Below are 23,186 nucleotides of genomic sequence, written 5' to 3'. Positions count from 1 at the left end.
AGCACAGGGTTTCCCGAACACTGTCCCCCGGGTGCACGTTTTGGATTTTGCCCCAACACTACACAGCTGATAAAAATGAAGCTTTGCTTATTTGAATCAGCTGTGTAGTGCTACAGCAAAAACCAAAACACTCTTATCCAGTGTTACATTTGCACACTTTTTAAAAGATATATAGATGTTTATTTTTTTGCTCTGCTCCCCCTTGAGAATCGAGCCCACAACTCTGGCATTGCAAGTACCATGCTACACGGGACACACGGGACTTCATGGCCTTCCTGTATGATGACTGCTGGGGCAGCAGTTGGAGTATTATCCCTGCGATTAGCAGAGTTGTGAAGGGTGTCAGGACAGAGGACACAGACTCACAGCTTTCAATTGCATTACTGACATCAATCATCATCTCCTTAATCCTATTCCTCCCTGTGACTGACACTTAGAGAGGTGAGGAGGGGTTTAGTGAAAGGCAGAGGAAGAAAGAAATGGTAAAGGGAAGCTGGTCAACAACAATCAAATAACAGACAAAATGACAGAACACCACAAAGCAATTCAAAATGGTCAACTTTAATAGATTCCCTGTCATAATAGTTCTGTAGTACAGTGCTGTGTATGTCATTTTGCTAAGTGTTAAGTAGCAGAACATTGAGCAGTGTATCGTTCTACAGTCAGCTTTACATTGCAAGTATTCCTCAAAATTCTATTTTTTTTTATTTGTGTCTTTATCAATTTGACATAGCTCTATCCTTCAGTAATTGGAAATATCTTTACATTGTAAGTGTCAACCATTATATTATTGTGGTATTGACTATTGAACACTGAAATTGTGAAGTAATTGAACATATCCAACTAATTAATGTCATGACCATGTTACAGCTGGTTTTGTAGCTTTCTCAATTTAATTATCTTTTAATGAACCACAACCAAATTTTCCTTCAAGGTGGATTGTGGACCGGTAGAAATAATAGTACATGTCAATCCCCGGTTCTAAAAAAAAACAATTGTGTTCTTTATTTCTCCTTTGGGGAGTACATGGAATTGACTGAACATCAAATAGCTTCATTAATCATGAAAGGATTATGGAGGGCTTGGGGTGACGTTAATGTGTTTAATGTGTGTGTGTGTGTGTGTGTGTGTGTGTGTGTGTGTGTGTGGCCATGGGTACCTAAAGCTCAGACTGGGACAACTGATACAAAAATATATTTGCCCTCAAGTGACTGAAATAGATTACAACATTCAAATCACTCATTTGGGGTAAAACATATCAGCATTGGAATGGATTGTGATATCAAAGAAATACCAAATGAATTGATCAGTGTCTAGTTAGATTATTTATCACCCAATAAAGTGCCATGTTTGCCCTGTACACCACACGGTTTGAAACATTTAGATTTCTCCTCATTATTTGGCGGGGGTCTCCCCAGCTTCAGCGTCCTCACTTCCCACCTGGTTCAGCTGAAGGAAAACCAGCACAGGAGTCACGTACTCCATGATCGTCTCCTTCACCCCTTTTTCCAGCAGGTAGCCCTCGGTCTCAATCTCAGTGTTCTCCTGCCCTGCCACCGCCTCCATGGCTGTCTGCAGGTACCGCAGACTTACCAACACTGATGACTGGGAGGGAAGGATAGGAGAAGATAGAAAGGTTATACAGGAGGATGGGCATACTGTATTACTCAACAGCGAGCTACAAGTATAATTGTGGCCACTCACAGGAGTCTGTTCCGGGGACCCTCTGATTGCCACACTGTACATTATCTCCCTTTTACGTTTTTAGATTGATATATCTGCACAGTACCTGGACCAGGAAGATGGACAGCACCGCAGCACCAATAGTGTTCATCAGGCCCATGTAGTAATTGACCAGAGCCTCCCTGCAGCCGCGGATGTAGATGTTGAGCTCCTCGGTCTGGTGCTCGTAGTTGTAGTGGGCTGAGTTGTTGGTGAGGCGGTCCTGGATGCAGGGTCTTGGGGAACTGGGGTTGCAGCAGCTGAAAGGGACCCCATCAAACAGGTAACGCCCGTCCACGTTGCTCTTAACACGGCTAAAGAAGAAGAGATGGGGAAGGGGAAGCATGTAGAGAATAAACAGTCTGCATCATGGCTTTGTATCACCTCAACTGCATATTGTCCTATAACCTTAATGATTTATTTAAATTATAATCTGACATGGGATTATTCCTTTACCAAAGACTGTCAGACTGTTCCCTGTCCTCTAATAGTCTCTGCCAGTACTCACTCCTTCACTTCCTTAGAGCTAAAGTCTAGGTAGCGGTTGCTGATCCACTGGACCTCGAACCAGTCCTTGAAGTCGGTGTTTCCACAGCACTGGAACTCCATCTGCAGGCGGTCAATGGTCTGCTTCTGGAAGCAGCGGCCGGGTGTGTCTGTGTCCTTGTAGAAGCGGATGCCGTTCTTCAGGCCGATCTTCAGGGACCACTCCAGATTCCCCTTCATAGCGTAGCTCATGATCACAGTCGACAGCATGAGGAGTGTGAAAAAGAGGGAGACTCCCCAGTAGGGTTGTAGGAAGGTCTTCCAGCGGGGGAAGCGTCCGGCATCCAGGGCATCCTGGCACATACGGCCAGCAAAGTAGTTGATACCCAGAGAGGCCAGACCCACTATCATCAGGGTGTTGGGCACAGCATGGATCTCTGTGTTGTCCATTACCTGTAGGCAGAAGAACCTCATGCATCAGTGATACTGCAAACTATACAGCATAAACTGATATGTTAGGCTCTCAACCCATTGATCCTGTTATATTGAATCTGTAGAGGTTGGTGATTCATCTCATTCTTTAAAGTGGGAAACATAATTATGTATTTGAGGAAATCAATTAGGTCGTTTTTACTTTGACTTCTATGCCGAATTTGACATAAAAACGATATTTGCTGCAAAAAGGCTGCATTGAGGGAAGCCTTGACTTCCAGGCCTCGCTCTGAGGTGAAAGCCTTGTTGAGGCTACATTGAGGTTCATTTTGTTTCTATTTATGTATTTAACAAGTGCAATAGTTGATAGTATATTATTCCAAGTTCTGAAATCTCAAGAGATAGATGGTAAAGTCTACACCCGTTGTATGTGACAAATAACATTTGATTTCAATCCACGTTCTGTAGGTCAGTTAATCTTATCCCTATTCTCAGTTTATCACCAGTGTGTTCAGACCAGAGACAATTGCCCCCTGTTGATAATGTCCACACCTAACCCCTTATCCAATATGAATACCTCATCACAATCTCACTCATAAGAGCATTATCAAAGGCTCCTGCATTCTGCATGAGATATTATCGTCAACACTCCAATGCATTTTATTGTGTCATGTCTGGAAGCACTCAAAAATAAAATCTTAATTTAAACTCTAATACACTCAAAGAATGAATTTCCCCCGTTTTCACCCTCATGCTTTTCATGCAGTTTATCACCAGAAGTTTACTAGTATCATTCCATTCTACTGTAGAACTTCACTGAATACAACCCTAAACACCAGAGGAGAAATCTGAGAAAGTGAGGCTTCTGGATAAGTAATATGTATTGTACTGCAAGAATCATAGTGGCGTTGTGTACGATGTAAAGCTGTAGAGCATTGTGGTACCTCTGCCCTCCTGCGGAGCTCGGTCTTGAGGAAGCAGCCCAGGGTGAAAGTCAACGCTCCGGCCAGTGTGGCCATCCAGGAGAGCAGCCACAGCCCCTGGGCTAGCTTCATTCTCTTCTCAAAAGGGAACTTCATCTTCATCAGCACCATGGTGTTAGTGGGAGCCCACGGAGGCTCCGAGGGTCACTGTGAGAATTGGATGAGGAATGTGGTGATGAAGGGATCTGAGGGGAAGAAGGAGAGTGCAGCAACAGACTGCTGGAGCGATCTGAGAAAGGCGGCCTTGAGAAAGGATCGGGTCAAAGGTGAAGAACAGTAAGCCTGAAAGAACTTCAAGCGGAACAGGTAGAATTCTGAACTGGAGATGGAGTATTCTGATGAGTGTTTCTCAAAGGAGAGACAGTAAGATAATTCTTGATGAAGAAAGGTGGTTTTGTTATCCAAAAAGTAAATAAGGAATAATACAACCAGATAGTTTGTGAAAAAAATCTGTGGGGAGAAATAAAAGCCACAAAAAACTTAATTGGTATCTTCTGGATTCATTAGTGGAGGTGTGTTAAAGTTCACATGCTTGATCCCCCCAAAAATGTATTAAAGAAAGTCCAGATGCCCCTTCAGTCCTGTTCTAGCACCTGTGTGCCCATGCTTAGGTAGGTGAGACACAATGGATTTGGACAATGTTGGACGTCTAGAGAGTCTTAGCACTAATCCCTCACCTATCCTATTAAACGGCCTTTCCAATTGGAATTCAGGCCTCTGTCTGGTCAGCAAAGGTAGCCTCCCTTGAAGCAGGGGTGGGGACATGGATGAGCTCTGACGAACCAAATTGAAGATGACAGGGCGATTGATATAAGCATGGGCACTGATATGTCGGCCACTCCTGTAACTCTCCCTAACCTTTCTGAAATGTTAGCATGAATCTTATGAGAAAATTTAAGCACTGTGGTGAACATTTATTGGGGATTGATATCAAATTAGATTTTTTTTAAATGTGTTATTGTCACACTGGATAGGGGTGTTGTTTTACAGGGTCAGCCATAGTAGTACGGTGCCCCAGGAGAAAATTAAGCCTTGCTCAAGGGCACGTTGACAGATTTTCCACCTTGTAGATTGATATGGTAAAATCTCAAGACCCCAATCCATATTTTTCCCCAAATCCATTTCAGACAGATAATGTAAGGCCAGAAAAGGATTACAGTAAGAACTGGAGTGAAAATGATGTACAAGCATACTGGTAATAAACTCATTGAGGATATACTGTAGTAGGCTGCTCTTTAATTTAATTGAGTAAGCAAGAGATCCAGGGAAAGAGAGGGAAACGGAGGATAATCCTTTCTGAAGCTCCTAGAACCGGCTCAGCAGGGTGAGTTTAAACTCGAACACGGAAAATCATTTACAGCCTAAAAACCTACGATCCAGTACATCAAGCACATTGACTTCTCTGTTAACTGGGTGTTTTCTGTGACAGCAACACCCATGTTCAACTGCTATGAAGTGGCTGGCTCTTGACAACTCAGACTGAATCCACCTTGATTCATTAATATGTGACACATAAAGGTGGACTGACATGGCCTTATGGCAGTATATCAGTGTTAATGAAGCCTTAGTAACAGCATTTGACAAGACAAGCCAACCCTTAAATTAACAGGCCACCAAGATGGCCTGAGAAACGGGTAGAAATTCATATATTCGTATACTACTCACATCTCAGTAAAACTGCTGCACGCCAAGGAGAACCCATAAATCAAAGAGTGTCTCCCCTTTGTGATAACCGACTGACTCTCCTCCCCTCAATCTAGCACCGTCGCCTACCATCAGACACAACAGTGTAACGTGTTTGACTGAATTATTTTTACTAGACTTTGTGTGTCATTATTTGTTTTAATTCATGTTAAATTAGTACATTACAGATGACTATATTTATTGAGAACATTCAGACACACGTGCAGTACACAGCACGAGGATAAGAAAATACAGACAGTAGTAGTTGTACACAGCTCTGTAATATCGTGCATGGTTTAATGAAGTTCAACCTGGGGATGTAGAACAGGGTGAAAGCAACAGCTACTTCTAAATAATAAACATGTCATATATACAAACATTATCGTACATAATCTATATAGTGGAACTCTATCACAAACTACTGGTCCTGCAATACACCATTAAGGATAGAGGTATGGATTGGAGGGTGGAGGCAGAAGGTGGCATGACAGTACAATACACCATTAAGGATAGAGGTATGGATTGGAGGGGGGGGGCATGACAGTACAATACACCATTAAGGATAGAGGTATGGATTGGAGGGTGGAGGCATGACAGTACAATACACCATTAAGGATAGAGGTATGGATTGGAGGGTGGAGGCAGAAGGGGGCATGACAGTACAATACACCATTAAGGATAGAGGTATGGATTGGAGGGTGGAGGCAGAAGGAGGCATGACAGTACAATACACCATTAAGGATAGAGGTATGGATTGGAGGGGGAGGCAGAAGGGGGCATGACAGTACAATACACCATTAAGGATAGAGGTATGGATTGGAGGGTGGAGGCAGAAGGGGGCATGACAGTACAATACACCATTAAGGATAGAGGTATGGATTGGAGGGTGGAGGCATGACAGTACAATACACCATTAAGGGTAGAGGTATGGATTGGAGGGGGAGGCAGAAGGGGGCATGACAGTACAATACACCATTAAGGATATCGGTATGGATTGGAGGGTGGAGGCAGAAGGAGGCATGACAGTACAATACACCATTAAGGATAGAGGTATGGATTGGAGGGGGAGGCAGAAGGGGGCATGACAGTACAATACACCATTAAGGATAGAGGTATGGATTGGAGGGTGGAGGCAGAAGGGGGCATGACAGTACAATACACCATTAAGGATAGAGGTATGGATTGGAGGGTGGAGGCATGACAGTACAATACACCATTAAGGGTAGAGGTATGGATTGGAGGGGGAGGCAGAAGGGGGCATGACAGTACAATACACCATTAAGGATATCGGTATGGATTGGAGGGGGAGGCAGAAGAAGGGGGCATGACAGTACAATACACCATTAAGGATAGAGGTATGGATTGGAGGGTGGAGGCAGAAGGGGGCATGACAGTACAATACACCATTAAGGATAGAGGTATGGATTGGAGGGGGAGGCAGAAGGGGGCATGACAGTACAATACACCATTAAGGATAGAGGTATGGATTGGAGGGTGGAGGCATGACAGTACAATACACCATTAAGGATATCGGTATGGATTGGAGGGGGAGGCAGAAGAAGGGGGCATGACAGTACAATACACCATTAAGGATATCGGTATGGATTGGAGGGGGAGGCAGAAGAAGGGGGCATGACAGTACAATACACCATTAAGGATATCGGTATGGATTGGAGGGGGAGGCAGAAGAAGGGGGCATGACAGTACAATACACCATTAAGGATAGAGGTATGGATTGGAGGGGGAGGCAGAAGAAGGGGGCATGACAGTACAATACACCATTAAGGATAGAGGTATGGATTGGAGGGTGGAGGCAGAAGGGGGCATGACAGTACAATACACCATTAAGGATAGAGGTATGGATTGGAGGGGGAGGCAGAAGGGGGCATGACAGTACAATACACCATTAAGGATATAGGTGTGGATTGGAGGGGGAGGCAGAATGGGGCATGATAGTACAATACACCATTAAGGATAGAGGTATGGATTGGAGGGGGAGGCAGAAGGGGGCCTGACAGTACAGTCATCAGAACACACTGTGCTTTCATCACATCTTGACACGTGACACAGTGACTATGATTTTGGTTGAAAATAGCAAAATATATTCCCGACACACCCTCTGTCACTATATGCCCCTTCCGATCCATCTCAGTACACTGAGTGTACAAAACATTATGAACACCTGCTCTTTCCTTGACTGATCAGGTGAATCCAGGTGAAAGCTATGATCCCTTGTTGATGCAACTTGTTAAATCCACTACAATCAGTGTAGATGAAGGGGAGGAGACAGGTTAAATAAGGATTTTAAGCCTTGAGACAATTGAGACGTGGTTTGTGCGTGTGTGCCATTCAGAGGGTGAGTGGGCGAGACAAAAGATTTAAGTGTCTTTGAACGGGGTATGGTTGTATGTGCCAGGCGCACCGGTTTGACTGTGTCAAGAACTGCAACATTGCTGGGTTTTTCACGCTCAACAGTTTCCTGTGTGTAATAATAATGGTCCACCACCCAAAGGACATCCAGCCAACTTGACACAACTGTGGGAAGCATTGGAGGGCCTTGAGGCTGGTACGTGGAGCTTAGTTTTGTAACAGTATTTTTTTTTTGGAATTTCACAATTTTCACCCATATTAAGAGATACAATAACAAAGACAAAGCAAAAAACAGCACTCACTTACACATACCTGCATATATATATATACATACACAGATACAGTGGGGCAAAAAAGTATTTAGTCAGCCACCAATTGTGCAAGTTCTCCCACTTAAAAAGATGAGAGAGGCCTGTAATTTTCATCATAGGTACACTTCAACTATGACAGACAAAATGAGAGAAAAAAAATCCAGAAAATCACATTGTAGGATTTTTAATGAATTTATTTGCAAATTATGGTGGAAAATAAGTATTTGGTCAATAACAAAAGTTATCTCAATACTTTGTTATATACCCTTTCTTGGCAATGACAGAGGTCAAACGTTTTCTGTAAGTCTTCACAAGGTTTTCACACACTGTTGCTGGTATTTTGGCCCATTCCTCCATGCAGATCTCCTCTAGAGCAGTGATGTTTTGGGGCTGTTGCTGGGCAACACAGACTTTCAACTCCCTCCAAAGATTTTCTATGGGGTGGAGATCTGGAGACTGGCTAGGCCACTCCAGGACCTTGAAATGCTTCTTACGAAGCCACTCCTTCGTTGCCCGGGCGGTGTGTTTGGGATCATTGTCATACTGAAAGACCCAGACACATTTTCATCTTCAATGCCCTTGCTGATGGAAGGAGGTTTTCACTCAAAATCTCACGATACATGGCCCCATTCATTCTTTCCTTTACACGGATCAGTCGTCCTGGTCCCTTTTGCAGAAAAACAGCCCCAAAGCATGATGTTTCCACCCCCATGCTTCACAGTAGGTATGGTGTTCTTTGGATGCAACTCAGCATTCTTTGTCCTCCAAACACGACGAGTTGAGTTTTTACCAAAAAGTTCTATTTTGGTTTCATCTGACCATATGACATTCTCCCAATCTTCTTCTGGATCATCCAAATGCTCTCTAGCAAACTTCAGACGGGCCTGGACATGTACTGGCTTAAGCAGGGGGACACGTCTGGCACTGCAGGATTTGAGTCCCTGGCGGCGTAGTGTGTTACTGATGGTAGGCATTGTTACTTTGGTCCCAGCTCTCTGCAGGTCATTCACTAGGTCCCCCTGTGTGGTTCTGGGATTTTTGCTCACCGTTCTTGTGATCATATTTACCCCACGGGGTGAGATCTTGCGTGGAGCCCCAGATCGAGGGAGATTATCAGTGGTCTTGTATGTCTTCCATTTCCTAATAATTGCTCCCACAGTTGATTTCTTCAAACCAAGCTGCTTACCTATTGCAGATTCAGTCTTTCCAGCCTGGTGCAGGTCTACAATTTTGTTTCTGGTGTCCTTTGACAGCTCTTTGGTTTTGGCCATAGTGGAGTTTGGAGTGTGACTGTTTGAGGTTGTGGACAGGTGTCTTTTATACTGATAACAAGTTCAAACAGGTGCCATTAATACAGGTAACAAGTGGAGGACAGAGGAGCCTCTTAAAGAAGAAGTTACAGGTCTGTGAGAGCCAGCAATCTTGCTTGTTTGTAGGTGACCAAATACTTATTTTCCACCATAATTTGCAAATAAATTCATTAAAAATCCTACAATGTGATTTTCTGGACTTTTTCTTCTCATTTTGTCTGTCATAGTTGAAGTGTACCTATGGTGTACCTCTCACCCCATCCCCATCATTGCGTCTCTCAATACATACATTTTAAACAAGAATACAAACAGAAATTAAACAAAAAAAGCTCAGTTTAAACCAAGAAGTTAGGTTTCACACATGGAAGGTACAGTGTAATTCTGAAATACATAGATCACCACTATTCTAAGGTAATTTAGATAAGGTTCCCATACTTTGTAGAACTGATCTGTTTTAGAATGTAATGTACGTGTCAGATATTCCAGAGGCACCCATTCAAATAGTATCTTATGCCAATCTTTAATAGAAGGAACCTTATCACTAATCCACTGTAAGAGGATGTTTTTCCTCGCTGCGAAGGTAAGGATGTTGTAAAGCCTCCTCTTACCCACAGAAGTAACATGCCTACTAGGGAGACCCAACAGTAAAGAAACTGGGTCCAATTCTAGATCAACCCCTAAGATCTTTTCAATTTCTTGCAGAACACCAGACAAGTATCTTTGTATTTCGGTACATGACCATAAACAATGTGTTAGGGTGCCTGTATCAGTTTTACATTTAAGACACTGAGGGGAAGAGGAAGTGGGGCTAAAAGCATGTCTGCGATTTGGGGATATATGCAATCTGTGTATTATACTTAATTGGATTGCTCTAGTACGATTACATATAGATACTGTTTTTGCATATTTCCAAATGTCCTCCCACATCTCTTTGTCAATAGTAACAGACAATTCTTTCTCCCACACCTGTTTCACCCTCTGTGTGTCTACAGCAGAAAAGGACCTTAAAGCATCATAAAACAGACTTACAGACATTTTCCTTTGTGGAAAAAAATGCATTCTTTCAATGACAGACATATCAGGGTTGCCAATTAAGGTGGTGCTCTTCAGAAAATAATGTCTTACTTGTAGGAAGTGGAAAAAGTTCTGCTTTGGGAGTCGATATTTCTCGACCATCTGCTCAAACGTGGAGCTTATTAAAGAGCAGTGTGCGGGTTTCTTCTTTTTTCTCATTTCATCAACTGATACCATGCACCTGCAAAAAAGATGGCTCAGATGTGCGACTGCTTTTTTGAATTTTGAAACATTGGAGTCAACATGGGCCAGTATCCCTGTGGAACGCTTTCGACACCTTGTAGAGTCCATGGCCTGACGAATTGAGGCTGTTCTGAGGGCTAAAGGAGGTGAAACTCACTATTAGTAAGGTGTTTCTAATGTTTTGTACACTCAGTTTTTTTTTTTTTTTACTGTGGTTACCAGAGGAAAATCCCTTACACAGGACAAAACAGACATTTCATGTGGCATAACATTGCTTATATCATACATCTCTCAACTGACTGTTGCATGCCTCTGGTGACCACAATGAGAAATGGTGATTCAGATTTACATTTTGTCTTGTGGTTTTTTGCCATAATATCAATATGGAGACTACAGCATGTACACAAACATCAATATTAAAATATAGAACATACTGTAGTTTGCATGTACATAAACATCAATATTTTCAAGATAACATAGTTTGCATGCAAGAAGAATAAATATATATATATATATATATATATATATATATATATTTCCCCCCATGAAAGGAGGAAACTATCTAGCAGTTGGAACCATTCACACCAGACCACACAGATCCATCAGCAAAAATCCTAAAAACCGTATCAAATGTTTCTGTTTTCATTTGATCTCCATCAATTAAAAACCTGACTTAAAATACATTGTTTCCCATCCACAGTGACGGTCCAACGGACACTCTTTATACGGTATGTTATTAAATATTTGACTATACACTGTACAGGTTAGACCTGGTATTATGTCTATATCTACAGGTGGATTAATTTATGAGGATAAACAAAGTCTATCAACACATCTTACATCTTTACCTAAAGGACCTCAATTCTATGCAACACTCCTCTTCTTATCTAACATGCACGGAGGGAAAAACACAAACCGTTATGATGAATTATGCACAAGAGGTTCTGGAAGGATCTATTATTATATAATCCAGAGACAAGGGTGGGATTCGGCTGTGCTCTGCTATGATGAGACAGTAGTGAAGCCTAGGACAGGGTTTCCCAGAGTGAGGGAACAGGGAAAATCAAAGCCACATGTTTTTTGTTTGATGTTACCTCTGGAGGACATCAAAGCCAAATCCTTGCATACTGGGGGAAAAAAGACCTCAGGACATGTCTTTGATTATGAACCGAGAAAAATATCACAAATATTAAAATGTGGAGCTGAGGATCTCCAACTTGGGCCGCTTGCCATTACAGCTCTTTGCAGGCGTTAATTACTTAATATCTTCAAAAAGAGGAAAACGCTATGTTTTAAACAGTTTCTTTATCTTACTTGTTATTAATGATGAATACTATTTGGGGCCCTGTTATTTAGGCCTGAAAACGTTTTAAATCAGATGAAAATTGTAATAATTAAAAGTATTATTATTCAAGTGGTCAATCCTGTTGCTTTATGTTCAAAATACTAATAATGTTATCCAAATCATGCTTACTTCAGTAACCACCAACCCAGTCGACACCTGTCCACATACTTGTCTCGGCGAAGGGATCAGGTGTCACAGCTGTGTTCTCTCCCCATTCAGCACTTCGTCCGGCACCCCTCCGGTCCAGCCCCGCCCCTCCTCCACACTGGGCTGCAGCTGGCAGATGAAGTGGTTGAGCATATTTTGGGCCGACTGCAGGTTGTCCAAGCTGCTGCCAGGATCTACCTCCCTGACATCCACACCCATGTCCTCGCTCCTTGTCCTCCAGTTCCGGATGATCTCATCTTCTGAGTCATCCATGGTACCGTCCTCTGGTTGGTGGAGGTCCATCATGGCCTCTGTGCCCTTCAGCTGGCCATGCTGCTCCTCCTGCCTGTGCTTCTGTCTCCTGGAGGAGGGAATCTCATCCAGACTGGCTGACAGGATGCGGATGGGAGAGCCCAGTTTGCGGCTCGCAGTGACCCTGTACCCGTCCTCCTCTGTTGGGCCATAAGCTGAGTTCTTGAAGCTGGTGGTGAGGGTGACATCATCCATGGGGGCTGGTAAGGTCTCAGAGTGAATGGTGACGTGGAGATGGGGGATCTGTAGGGAGTGGGGAGGGTGTTGTCTGACAATCTCCTCACCCCCTGACTCACTCTCTGTGTCTCCCTCTCCCTGTCCTGCCCAGCAAATACGCTCCTGTCTCCACGGTTGAAACGCTGTGCCACCATGATGACCTCCCGCTGACCTCAGAACGCATTTTGGAGCCTCATCCCCCATCTCCGACCAATCAGATTCCTCCTCTTCTGGCAATGTTCCCAGCGATAGGTCTTCCCCTTTGGTGGTGACCTTTCCGTAATGATGACTATCCATGAATTGGACTGGAGGGGGGGCAACAGGGAGAAGGAATTGATTGACAGAATCATCTGGGTGGAAATGTTTGTCGAGGGCTTCCTGTAGCAAGGATGTTACCTAAGGAATGAAAATAGACGACACAGAACAGAATACAGTTATGTCGTTATGACAATGAACATCTGTACATCAAGAAAAAAGCTGAGTCAAGACTAAAAGACAACTCATAGCTTCATAACAATGGGCATTAGAAAGAATGGGCTACGTAAAACAGCATTTACTAACTACACGCAGCTCAAAGCAAAAACAATGGTTTCTATTGGTGGTTTCACTCTGAACTAAAATGGGTTTGATGAATAAACAAAAGGTCAAACTAATGGGAGATATGGGTGGTGGAAGGAAGGAGACATTCTATACAAAGAGGAACATACACTACATGACCAAAAGTATGTGGACACCTGCTCGTCGAACATCTCATTTCAAAATCATGGACAATAATGTGGAGTTGGTCCCCCCTTTGCTGCTATGACAGCCTCCACCCTTCTGGGAAGGCTTTCCACTAAATGTTGGAACATTGCTGTGGGGACCTGCTTCCATTCAGCCACAAGAGTATTAGTGAGGTTGGGTACTGATGAACACAGTCGGCGTTCCAATTCATCCCAATGGTGTTCAATGGGGTTGAGGTCAGGGCTCAAGTCAGTCAAGTTCTTCCACACCGATCTCAACAAACCATTTCTGTATGAACCTCGCTTTGTGCATGGGGTAATTATCATGCTAAAACAGGAAAGGGCCTTCCTCAAACTGTTGCCACAAAGTTGGAAGCACAGAATCATCTAGAATGTCATTGTATGCTGTAGCCTTAAGATTTCCCGTTACTGGAATTCAGCTCTTCGTCCGGCACCCCTCTGGTCCAGCCCCACCCCTCCGGTACATTGGGCTGCAGCTGGCAGAAGCGGTTGAGCATATTTTGGGCCAACTGCAGGTTGTCCAACCTGCTGCCAGGATCTACCTCCCTGACATCCACACCTCCATCATCACCCATGTCCTCGCTCCTTGTCCTCCAGTTCCGGATGATCTCATCTTCTGAGTCGTCCATGGTACCGTCCTCTGGTTGGTGGAGGTCCATCATGGCCTCTGTACCCTTCAGCTGGCCATGCTGCTCCTCCTGCCTGTGCTTCTGTCTCCTGGAGGAGGGAATCTCATCCAAACTGGCTGGCAGGATGCGGATGGGGGAGCCCAGTTTGATTAAGATTTACCTTCACTGGAAGTAAGGGGCCTAGATCAAACCATGAAAAACAGCCCCAGACCATTATTCCTCGTCCACCAAACTTTACAGTTGTCACTATATATTGTTTCAGGTAGTGTTCTCCTGGCATCCGCCAAATCCAGCTTCGTCCGTTGGACTGCTAGATGGTGAAGCGTGATTCATCATTTCAGAGAACGGGTTTCCACTGCTCCAGAGTCCAATGGCAGCGAGTTTTACACCACTTCAGCCGACGCTTGGCATTGAGCATGGTGATCATTAAGCTTGTGTGCGGCTGCTCGGCCATAGAAACCCATTTCATGAAGCTCCCGACGAACAGTTATTATGCTTACAGAGGCAGTTTGGAACTCGGTAATGAGTGTTGCAACCGAGGACAGAGGATTTTTATGCGCTTCAGCACTCAGCAGTCCAATTCTGTGAGCTTGTGTAGCCTACCACTTCGCGGCTGAGCCGTTGTTTCTCCTAGACGTTTCCACTTCACAATAACAGCACTTACAGTTGACAGGGACAGCTCTAGCAGGGCAAACATTTGATGAACTGAATTGTTGGAAACGTGGCATCCTATTACTGTGCCAGGTTGGAAGTCACTGAGCTCTTCTGTAAGGCCATTCTACTTCCAAAGTTTGTCTATGGAGATTGCATGGCTGTGTGCTCGATTTTATACCTCGGGTGCGGCTGAATTAGTTGAATCCGCTCATTTGAAGGGGTGTCCACATACTGTTGTATATATGGTGTAGTTACAATTCGTTAACCCTTTACACTCGTGGGAATTGGCCTATGTGGTTAGGGCTAAATTTAAATTTCTTACAAAAGAATTATAAAAAGCATATACATAACCATGGTAGCAATTGAAAGGGAACAGTTTGGAGATAATGGAACAATTATTAGACAAAAGGTGAGTGCACAATAGTTCACCTGACACAAGACTGAATCCAAAAATTATACTTTTGATTTAAGTGCATTTTACATATGCTTTTCCCCGCATTTGTTGATAATGAAATCTGAAAATACATTCATCAACATGATAAGACTATTCCTGGAAAATGTGGAGTAGGTGCAACATAAGACAAATCAATTACAAGGGTTTGAGTGAGAGGACTAACTGGTGTCGCCAAGTGGCCAACCCTCTCCAGTGTGCACAGTTCCAAGGCAATTTCAATGGACTTTTATGACTCATAGAAAAGTTTTCAACTACAAGGTACTTTTTTGAGCTCTCCTAGCGGTGCCGTCAAGGAACTAGAGCAAGCACACTTGTGGTTGTTTCGGTTTGGAACACAACTGTTGTTGTTTACGCAATCCAAAATCTGACCATTTTTAAATTGCAATCTGTGTCAGGTGGGCATGATTTCAAATCTTCTTCTATTGCCAACAGAAGTTATAAAATACCATCTTGCAGTGTTAGGCATCATAAGGCAATTCAGAGAAGCAGATGGTATTTTTTACGGCAAATAGAAAGGAGTCCTGTGTGCATTCAGATGTGTGTGCCGTATCAAATCTCTTCAAAATAAACAAAGAGGCTCATTCTGTTCGGAACAACCCAGGGTATGATGCCATGTCATCTTGTAACTGTACATCATACATAGTGATCATAAATGTTGTCCCTGTACAGATAGATGTAGGATCTTAATTTGAGCCAGTTTGCTACAATAGGGAAATAATCCTGCAGAAACAGGAAATGGGAATTATTATGGTGATTATAATGAATGGATTTTGTGTTTGTAAATTTGTCGTTGGGGCAAATTACAAAAGTGGAAATTACAAACGTCAGAAGCCTTTTTAAACTTTGAATGCACTACAAGTTTGCATTTCCTGCTGTGCATGAAAATGATGAGCAACAAAAGAGTGATCAAATTAAGATCCTACGTGTATGTGACATGCGTTTCAGGAGTTGGAGATGTGAAGTGCACATTTGGACTCTAAGGTGTTTGGCTTGCTTGTTTGACATCAGAGCGGGATTTATTATAATCCTCAAAGTCTTATCATTCAAAATACATCGAGTCATCTTATTTCACAGCATTTCCCTCTCTCAGACAATAAAAAAATAGTAAAAGTTGCCCAATTACGTGGCGGGATAACTTCTTGTCGCGCAGTGCTCAAGTTCAGATCGGCTGTCAGTCAAAACCCATACAGAGCTCTGACATCATGTATAACATGTTGCTGTACAGCCACTACATTCCAATTTAGGAGCCATTTTCGAATGTAAAGGGATAACATTGTGTAAGTGCATGCCATGCACTATAGCTAATTCTTATTGCAATGCATTCCAAGGTTGGGGCTTGAGGGTCAGGGGATCATAAAGGTCAGGCGGGTTTGATTCAGGACCTGTACTAGCAGTATTTCTCTGTACTCGGCCACTCTGGTCTGGTTTTGCGCACATTTAGGTTGTCTTTTTGTCTCGGCTAGATCTGTTCATCAGGAGGAGTTCTCACGTTAATAGTCTCCATGCTGTGGATGGTGGTCTTGGCTGAGGACAGCTGATCTGTCAGGGCTGTGATGCGCTGGTTCAGATGCTCACGCTCCCCGTCCATACTCTGAGCCTGTCAAATCACACACCACCACATAAGACACACATAAACATGACTATATATTCCAGATATGTAAACAATGTACTTCTATCGACTTCAAAAAATCAAATGAGCCATCTGCTGGTGCCTCACCACTGAATGAAGCTTCCGCTCCAAGAGATTATTGGTCTGTTGAGTGTAGGAGTAGTTATCCCTCAGTCTGAAATGAGAGAGAGAGAGAGAGAGAGAGAGAGAGAGAGAGAGAGAGAGAGAGAGAGAGAGAGAGAGCAATAGAGAGCAAGAGAGAGAGAGCAAGAGAGAGAGAGAGCAAGAGAGAGAGAGAGCAAGAGAGAGCAAGAGAGAGAGAGAGCAAGAGAGAGAGAGAGAGCAAGAGAGAGAGCAGGATTGTCAGAGTTACAGTAATAACACTATCTAAGCTTGTCAATGTCATGCATATCAACTCAAAATAAATGGCAAATAAAAGAACATTGTAACTGCCACACTAATTTTCCTCCCTGAACCCCCTTTTAATTCTGAGGTACAATAAATATCCCAATGACTTATAACTCCTCCCCCGACCTTTTGAATTTGTCCAGGAGGCTACTCAGCTCCACACGTGTGTTCTGTAGTTCTGACTCAAGGAGCTGGTGACTGCTCTTAAACTCAGTCCCCATGCACTCCATTCGCACGGCGGTCTGGAGCAAACTGTGGTGCAGATCCTCATTTTGCTCCTGAAGCATCCTGAAGGGAGTAGGAGAGAAGAGGGCGGAGGGGTTAGTGCTCAGTTAGATCACCATTTGTATCTTAATGAAACATTTATTCATTTGTTAAACAACAATAATATGGAACATGTGACAAAAACTTTTATTTTACATTCCCAATTTGAATTATTCCCCCGATAAGCAACAAGACAGAGATCAAATGAAACATAAAATCAAACTCACATTATTCGATCAACCTCGGATCCTTCCTATATGGGAAGAACAAAGCCGAAATGGATTTTTACAGTAGTCAACAACGTGCATTTCATAAATAGAAATGGATTTTGAAGCCTCCAGTTAATAGACATTGATAACCAATAGTGACACGTTGTGTGGTCATTTTGATGTGTCATCCATGATTATGTAGGTAGGTGCCTGCATGTTTAATGCCACAATCAATGGGAAGCAAATGAACGGAACATTCTTACATAATTAAGAATGTAAAACACGTGCAACGGTACAAACGGGTCAATAAATATACCGTGCACAGTAGATAATGCATGACTTAACTAGCAATAGTAATAAACCCAACCCCAGGAGCAGTCATACTTTATGTAGAGAGGCAGTTGAGCCGCTGAAGGCTGTCTGCTGCTCGTCCTGATTCGTGGGGCTGGTGGTATTCCTGGAAGACTTGCTGGAATGGGACAATGACTCCAGCTCTGCAGCTGACGCACTGACAGGAGAGTTCTCCTTAGAAGGGCTTGATGGGCTGTGGTGATCGTCATGGTGATGATGGTGGTGGTGTGTGTCTGCAGGTGAGGAGGGATGGTGGTGAGATTCAGAATGGGAAGGTTTGTGGTGATGGGATTCATGGTGGGAAGGATGGTGGTGATGATGAGGTTCTAGGTTGCTAGGACTGTGATGGGGTTCAGAATGGGAGTGTGGATGGTGAGATTCTGAATGAGAGGGGTGGTGGTGATGGTGAGAATCTTGGTGGGAACTATGGTGGTGATGGAGAGATTCTGGATGGGAGCCATGGTGATGGATATATTCTGGATGGGAGCTGTGGAGATGGAGAGAATCTGGATGGGAGCCATGGTGATGGAGAGATTCTGGAAAGGAACCATGGTGATGGAGAGATTGTGAATGGGAGCTATCGTCATGGAGAGATTCTGGATGGGAGCCATGGTGATCATGAGATTCTGGATGGGAGCCGTGGTGATGGAGAGATTCTGGATGGGAGCCATGGTGGTTGCAAGATTCTGGATGGGAGCCATGGTGTTTGCAAGATTCTGGATGGGAGCCATGGTGATCATGAGATTCTGGATGGGAGCCATGGTGATCATGAGATTCTGGATGGGAGCCATGGTGGTTGCAAGATTCTGGATGGGAGCCATGGTGTTTGCAAGATTCTGGATGGGAGCCATGGTGATGGAGAGATTCTGGATGGGAGCCATGGTGATGGAGAGATTCTGGATGGGAGCGGTGGTGATCGTGGGATTCAGGGTGGGACAGATGATGGTGGTGGTGCAATTCTGGATGGGAGCCATGGCGACGGTGAGAATCTGGGTGGAGAGGATGGTGGTGGTCTCCATGGTGACGAGGATGAGTTGGGCTGTGGTGATGTCCATGGTGATCGGAATGACTCGGACTGAGGTGATCTCCCTGTTGATGGGGATGTGTTGGACTGTGATGGTCTTCATGGTGACGGGGTTGGCTTGGGCTTTGGTGGTTTCCATGGTGATGAGAATAAGTTGGGCTTTGGTGGTCTCCATCGGTATGAGTTTGGGTGTGGCTGTCTCCATGGGGATGGTGATGGGCTGGGCTGTGTTGGTCTCCATGGTAATGGGGATGAGTTGGGCTGTGGTGGTGTCCATGGTGATGGGGATGACTGGGAGTGTGGAGGTCTCCATGGTGATGGAGGTGGCTTGGGCTGTGGTGGCTTCCATGGTGATGGGTTGGGCTGTGGTGGTCTCCATGGTGGTGGGAATGGCATGGGCTGTGGTGTTCTCTATGAGGATGAGTTTGGCTGTGGTGGTCTTCATGGGGGTGGGGATGAGTTGGGCTGTGGTGGTCTCCATGGTGATGGGGGTTTCTTGGGCTGTGGTGTTCTCCATGAGGATGAGTTTGGCTGTGGTTGTCTTCATGGGGATGGGGATGAGTTGGGCTGTGGTGGTCTCCATGGTGATGGGTTGGGCTGTGATGTTCTCCATGACAATGGGGATGGCTTGGGCTGTGGTGGTCTCCATGACGATGGGGATGGCTTGGGCTGTGGAGGTCTCCATGTTGATGGGGGTTTCTTGGGCTGTGGTGTTCTCCATGAGGATGAGTTTGGCTGTGGTGGTCTTCATGGGGATGGGGATGCGTTGGGCTGTGGTGGTCTCCATGGTGATTGGTTGGGCTGTGATGTTCTCCATGATGATGGGGATGGCTTGGGCTGTGGTGGTCTCCATGGTGATGAGATGGACTGTGAAGACCGTGATGGTGATGGTGGTGAAATGGAGAATGAGAGCGATGCTGGTGATGATGGTGGTGTGGTGTTGAATGACAGGAGGGATGTCTTGATGAGGAGGGGCTATTATCTGGGCTAGTGCTGTCATCGGTGTGGCTGCTGGGACTGTGGTGTATGTCTCTTGCAGGCTGATGGTGTTGGTGGTCCTGGTGTTTGCCGAGATGGGAGCGAGAGTGCTTGCTGGAATGAGAGTGCTTGCTGGAGCGGAACTGCCTGCGGATATGGGAGTGAACACTGAAGGTCGTAGAGCTTGCACTGCCAGGCCGACTACTCTTTTGTCTTTGCCTCTCCTCCCCTCTGTGTTCCACCTTGGGGGACCTCAGGGAGGCTTGTCCGGGGCTGCTGGGCCTGTGAGCAGCTGTGACCCCAAGAGAGGTGAGTCTGTACGGGCTGAACACCTGCCTGGTGATCTCGTTCAAAAAGGCAGAGAACTTCAATTTTTCCTGCACTAAGTTCTTCTTGGCTACCTGCTCTCTTTTCTCCAACTCCTTGTCTACAATGGTATCTGCATCTCCATCCCTGTCCTTACAATGGGACAGTGCCTCCATTGACTTTGCCTTGCGAAATTTGCCAGCCATTTTTGCCCCTTCAGAACTCTCCTGCTTCTTCAGGATGACATTGGCAGGGGTCTGATGAGAGGACATTGCTTTCTTTTTCTTTTTTTCTTTCAAGCTCTTTTCCTGTCTTGGGAGGTGACCTTCATCATCAATCAAAGGAGATGTGTCATCTTCCTCATCTTCCTCCTCGTCATAGGCCTTCCGCCCCCTGTAGATGTCAGTGCAGGACTGTGAGTACTTGGGCTTCTGCAGTGGATGTTTGTTATCCTTCACGGACTCATTAATACTAGTCTGAGAGGACCAGGTGGAGGAAGAGCCAGAGGATGATGAGGAGGAAGAAGAGGATGATGTTGAGGTAGAGGAGGAAGAGGATGAAGATGATGATGAGGAACCAGAGGAGCTGGATGAGGTGGCTGCAACCTGAGGGTGGGAGGTCACATCTGTAGCATGGTGATGCAGATGGTGATGATGAGGATGGTCAGGGGAAGATGGATGAGATTTCTCATTGTGGTGGTGAGGGTGATTGTTGTGGCCATGGTGATGGTGGTGGACAATACTGCCCTCTGATGTTGAATGGTTGCTATTGCAAGAGGAGATAACAATGACAGATTTGAGCTGAGGTTTGACAGATTTGAGCTCTTAGGCTGAGTTACACGCTTTACTATAATGCAGCGTTGGTAAATTAACCAGGACAAGATCATGTTGTCACATCTGCATAATACTGATCAAAATATGTACAATTTCCAAAATGTTGAATACCAAAACAAGGAATTATAGTTCCACCCAGACAAAATTTCAGAACTTAGTTAACTAATAAAGTAATGTAATCAAACATACCCGTGATCATTCTGATCTTCTGACCAATCTGTCTTTTGCTGGTGATGATGAGGATGGTGATGCTGATCATGGTTGTGGTGGTGGCGGGGATGGTGTTTGTGGTGATACGTTTTTTGGTCAGCCATCTTGCCATGCTTGGGGTCCCTCTCCTGATGCTCGTGGAGGTGGGGCTTGCCGTGCCTGTGGCCCCTGGTCCCCTGTTTAAGCTGCACAGGAGTGAAGTACTTCTCCATCACCTGCTGCTTCCACCTCCACTGCTTCCGTGTGGTAGTCCTGGGTGCAGGAACAATCTGTTCCTTTGCTTGCTGTGCAGTCTGCAACAGTCTTTGAACTATTCCTCTCCCTGTGTAATGGGTGTATTTCCTTGATTATTTCTGATGATTCAAAAATATTTTCTGGACCAGAAATCAACTGTTTGGAAAAATGCCATATAATCATAGCAAAGTTAGGACATTACTACATGTGAGCTAATTCAAACTGAGCACATTCATAAGTGCACAATAGTTATGCTGACTTCAAACAGGCCATTTAACACATTATCTTGCATCAAGTACAACTATTTTTATTACAAAACTAATAACATGTTGAGTTATTATTGAAATATTTTAAGAGGTCAACACAAATACAAAAACATATCAGCAAATACAATCAATCTCAAATCCGTCAGACTTACCTAAAAAAATGGTTTGAAAATATTTCGATGTGCCATTAATTCAAGAATCCTTATCAGGATTAATGAACTTGACCTTATTCATGAATTCAGATATTATCCTAAACCACATAAGCAGTGGGTGCCAGCACATACTCTGTCAGAGAACCCACAAGAATGACACAGGCTGAGATGCTCATTGATGTTTTGTACTAGGATTCTGCTGGCACTCTCCATCTGATGAAACCATTTTCCAATTGCGCTGGAGCGTGCATGAAACACACCACACAGAAACATCAATAAATTCTCTGCACCCACCCACTAGCCCCAAGCTATTTCAGAACACATGTGGAAGCTACTTAATAATAGACAAAACATGGAAACTTTTCCTATTTCTGTGATGCATAATAAAGTAAAGCATTGGTCAGCTAGTCTATTCAAGTGACATGGTATGGGCAATGTTACATTTTAAAACACTTGTGTCATTTGTGCACCATTCTTGGGGGTTGTAGTTTATTCACAAACTCAATTATTATATTTAACTCATTGTTTATGTTAAGCTTAAACTGAAACTAAAAATATCTCTGAATTTGATCAAATAATGTTGCCCTTTAAGTTATCTATGAATACAATGAAACTGTGTGGACTTCAGTGTTTAGGAGATTGCCTGGTTAATGCCCAGCTTGCTATTGACCTACCTGCACCTACTGTGTCACTGCAATGTCCACCATGATATGGAACAATAAAATTGGATTTGACTTGCAATAGTCCATGATAACTAAAAGGAACGGCATTGAGAATTCCATTTAATTCCAATGGCATGACACAAGCAACCACATACCAAGAAACACGATTATTTGCAATGAATGATCATATCTTAATCCCATATCACCACACCCTGACAGTTAAGTACAGAGGTACACATAAAAATTGCTTCTGGGATGTTTTACACCAGTAATATAGACAATAATTTGTCTCCGGACTGTCTATCTCTGAGGTTATAGCCATACAATACTAGCGTCTGTAGTTGTCCATCGCCCGCAGCCCCTTTCCCTGAATTGATTATCAATTGTGTGATACAGCACAGCCCTCCACTCGCAATCAATGGCAGCACTGCACTGATGTGACCCTCCAGCAAAGAGAATGGAAGGTCAAAGCAGTGTGGGGCTGAAACCCAGCCCACAGGTTATATAACTCAGAAATCAAGTGTTTTCTCCTTCAATTCTAAAGGACAATGTTATTTAGGAGACCTAGAACATTGATACTCAATATAAACAAAATTGATTTAAAAAAAAATATAAATTAAAATCAC

At 44.1% G+C, this 23,186-nt stretch overlaps 2 protein-coding genes across 5 annotated transcripts; both read right to left on the bottom strand.

The window, feature by feature from the left end:
* Positions 1–541: 541 nt before the first annotated feature.
* LOC139419580 (peripherin-2-like) lies at positions 542–4,237 on the bottom strand. The gene is made up of 4 exons (XM_071169550.1): positions 3,585–4,237; positions 2,231–2,661; positions 1,790–2,036; positions 542–1,605 (listed from the first exon to the last, which is right to left on the bottom strand). Exons 1-4 carry the CDS (start codon positions 3,732–3,734, stop codon positions 1,396–1,398), a joined length of 1,038 nt encoding a protein of 345 aa, XP_071025651.1. The 5' UTR covers positions 3,735–4,237; the 3' UTR covers positions 542–1,395.
* Positions 4,238–9,523: 5,286 nt separating this feature from the next.
* Positions 9,524–22,034, bottom strand: LOC139418534 (repetin-like). Of its 4 annotated transcripts, none has more exons than XR_011635335.1 (9): positions 21,899–22,034; positions 21,226–21,636; positions 17,929–20,968; positions 17,563–17,588; positions 17,198–17,359; positions 16,772–16,838; positions 16,544–16,651; positions 12,029–12,970; positions 9,524–10,552 (listed from the first exon to the last, which is right to left on the bottom strand). XR_011635335.1 is itself a non-coding variant. In XM_071168076.1 (8 exons), exons 2-8 carry the CDS (start codon positions 21,456–21,458, stop codon positions 12,092–12,094), a joined length of 4,515 nt encoding a protein of 1,504 aa, XP_071024177.1. In that variant the 5' UTR covers positions 21,459–21,636; positions 21,899–22,034; the 3' UTR covers positions 11,073–12,091. The 4 variants fall into 4 exon arrangements, 2 of the variants coding, with proteins under 2 accessions (XP_071024177.1, XP_071024178.1); XR_011635336.1 differs by lacking the exon at positions 9,524–10,552 and adding an exon at positions 11,073–11,681; XM_071168076.1 differs by lacking the exon at positions 9,524–10,552 and having other exon boundaries at positions 11,073–12,970.
* Positions 22,035–23,186: the final 1,152 nt, after the last annotated feature.

This window comes from Oncorhynchus clarkii, chromosome 10, assembly GCF_045791955.1.
Source record: "Oncorhynchus clarkii lewisi isolate Uvic-CL-2024 chromosome 10, UVic_Ocla_1.0, whole genome shotgun sequence".
NCBI classification, from domain to species: Eukaryota; Metazoa; Chordata; class Actinopteri; order Salmoniformes; family Salmonidae; genus Oncorhynchus; species Oncorhynchus clarkii.
This window is presented reverse-complemented; position numbering and strand designations above follow the sequence as displayed.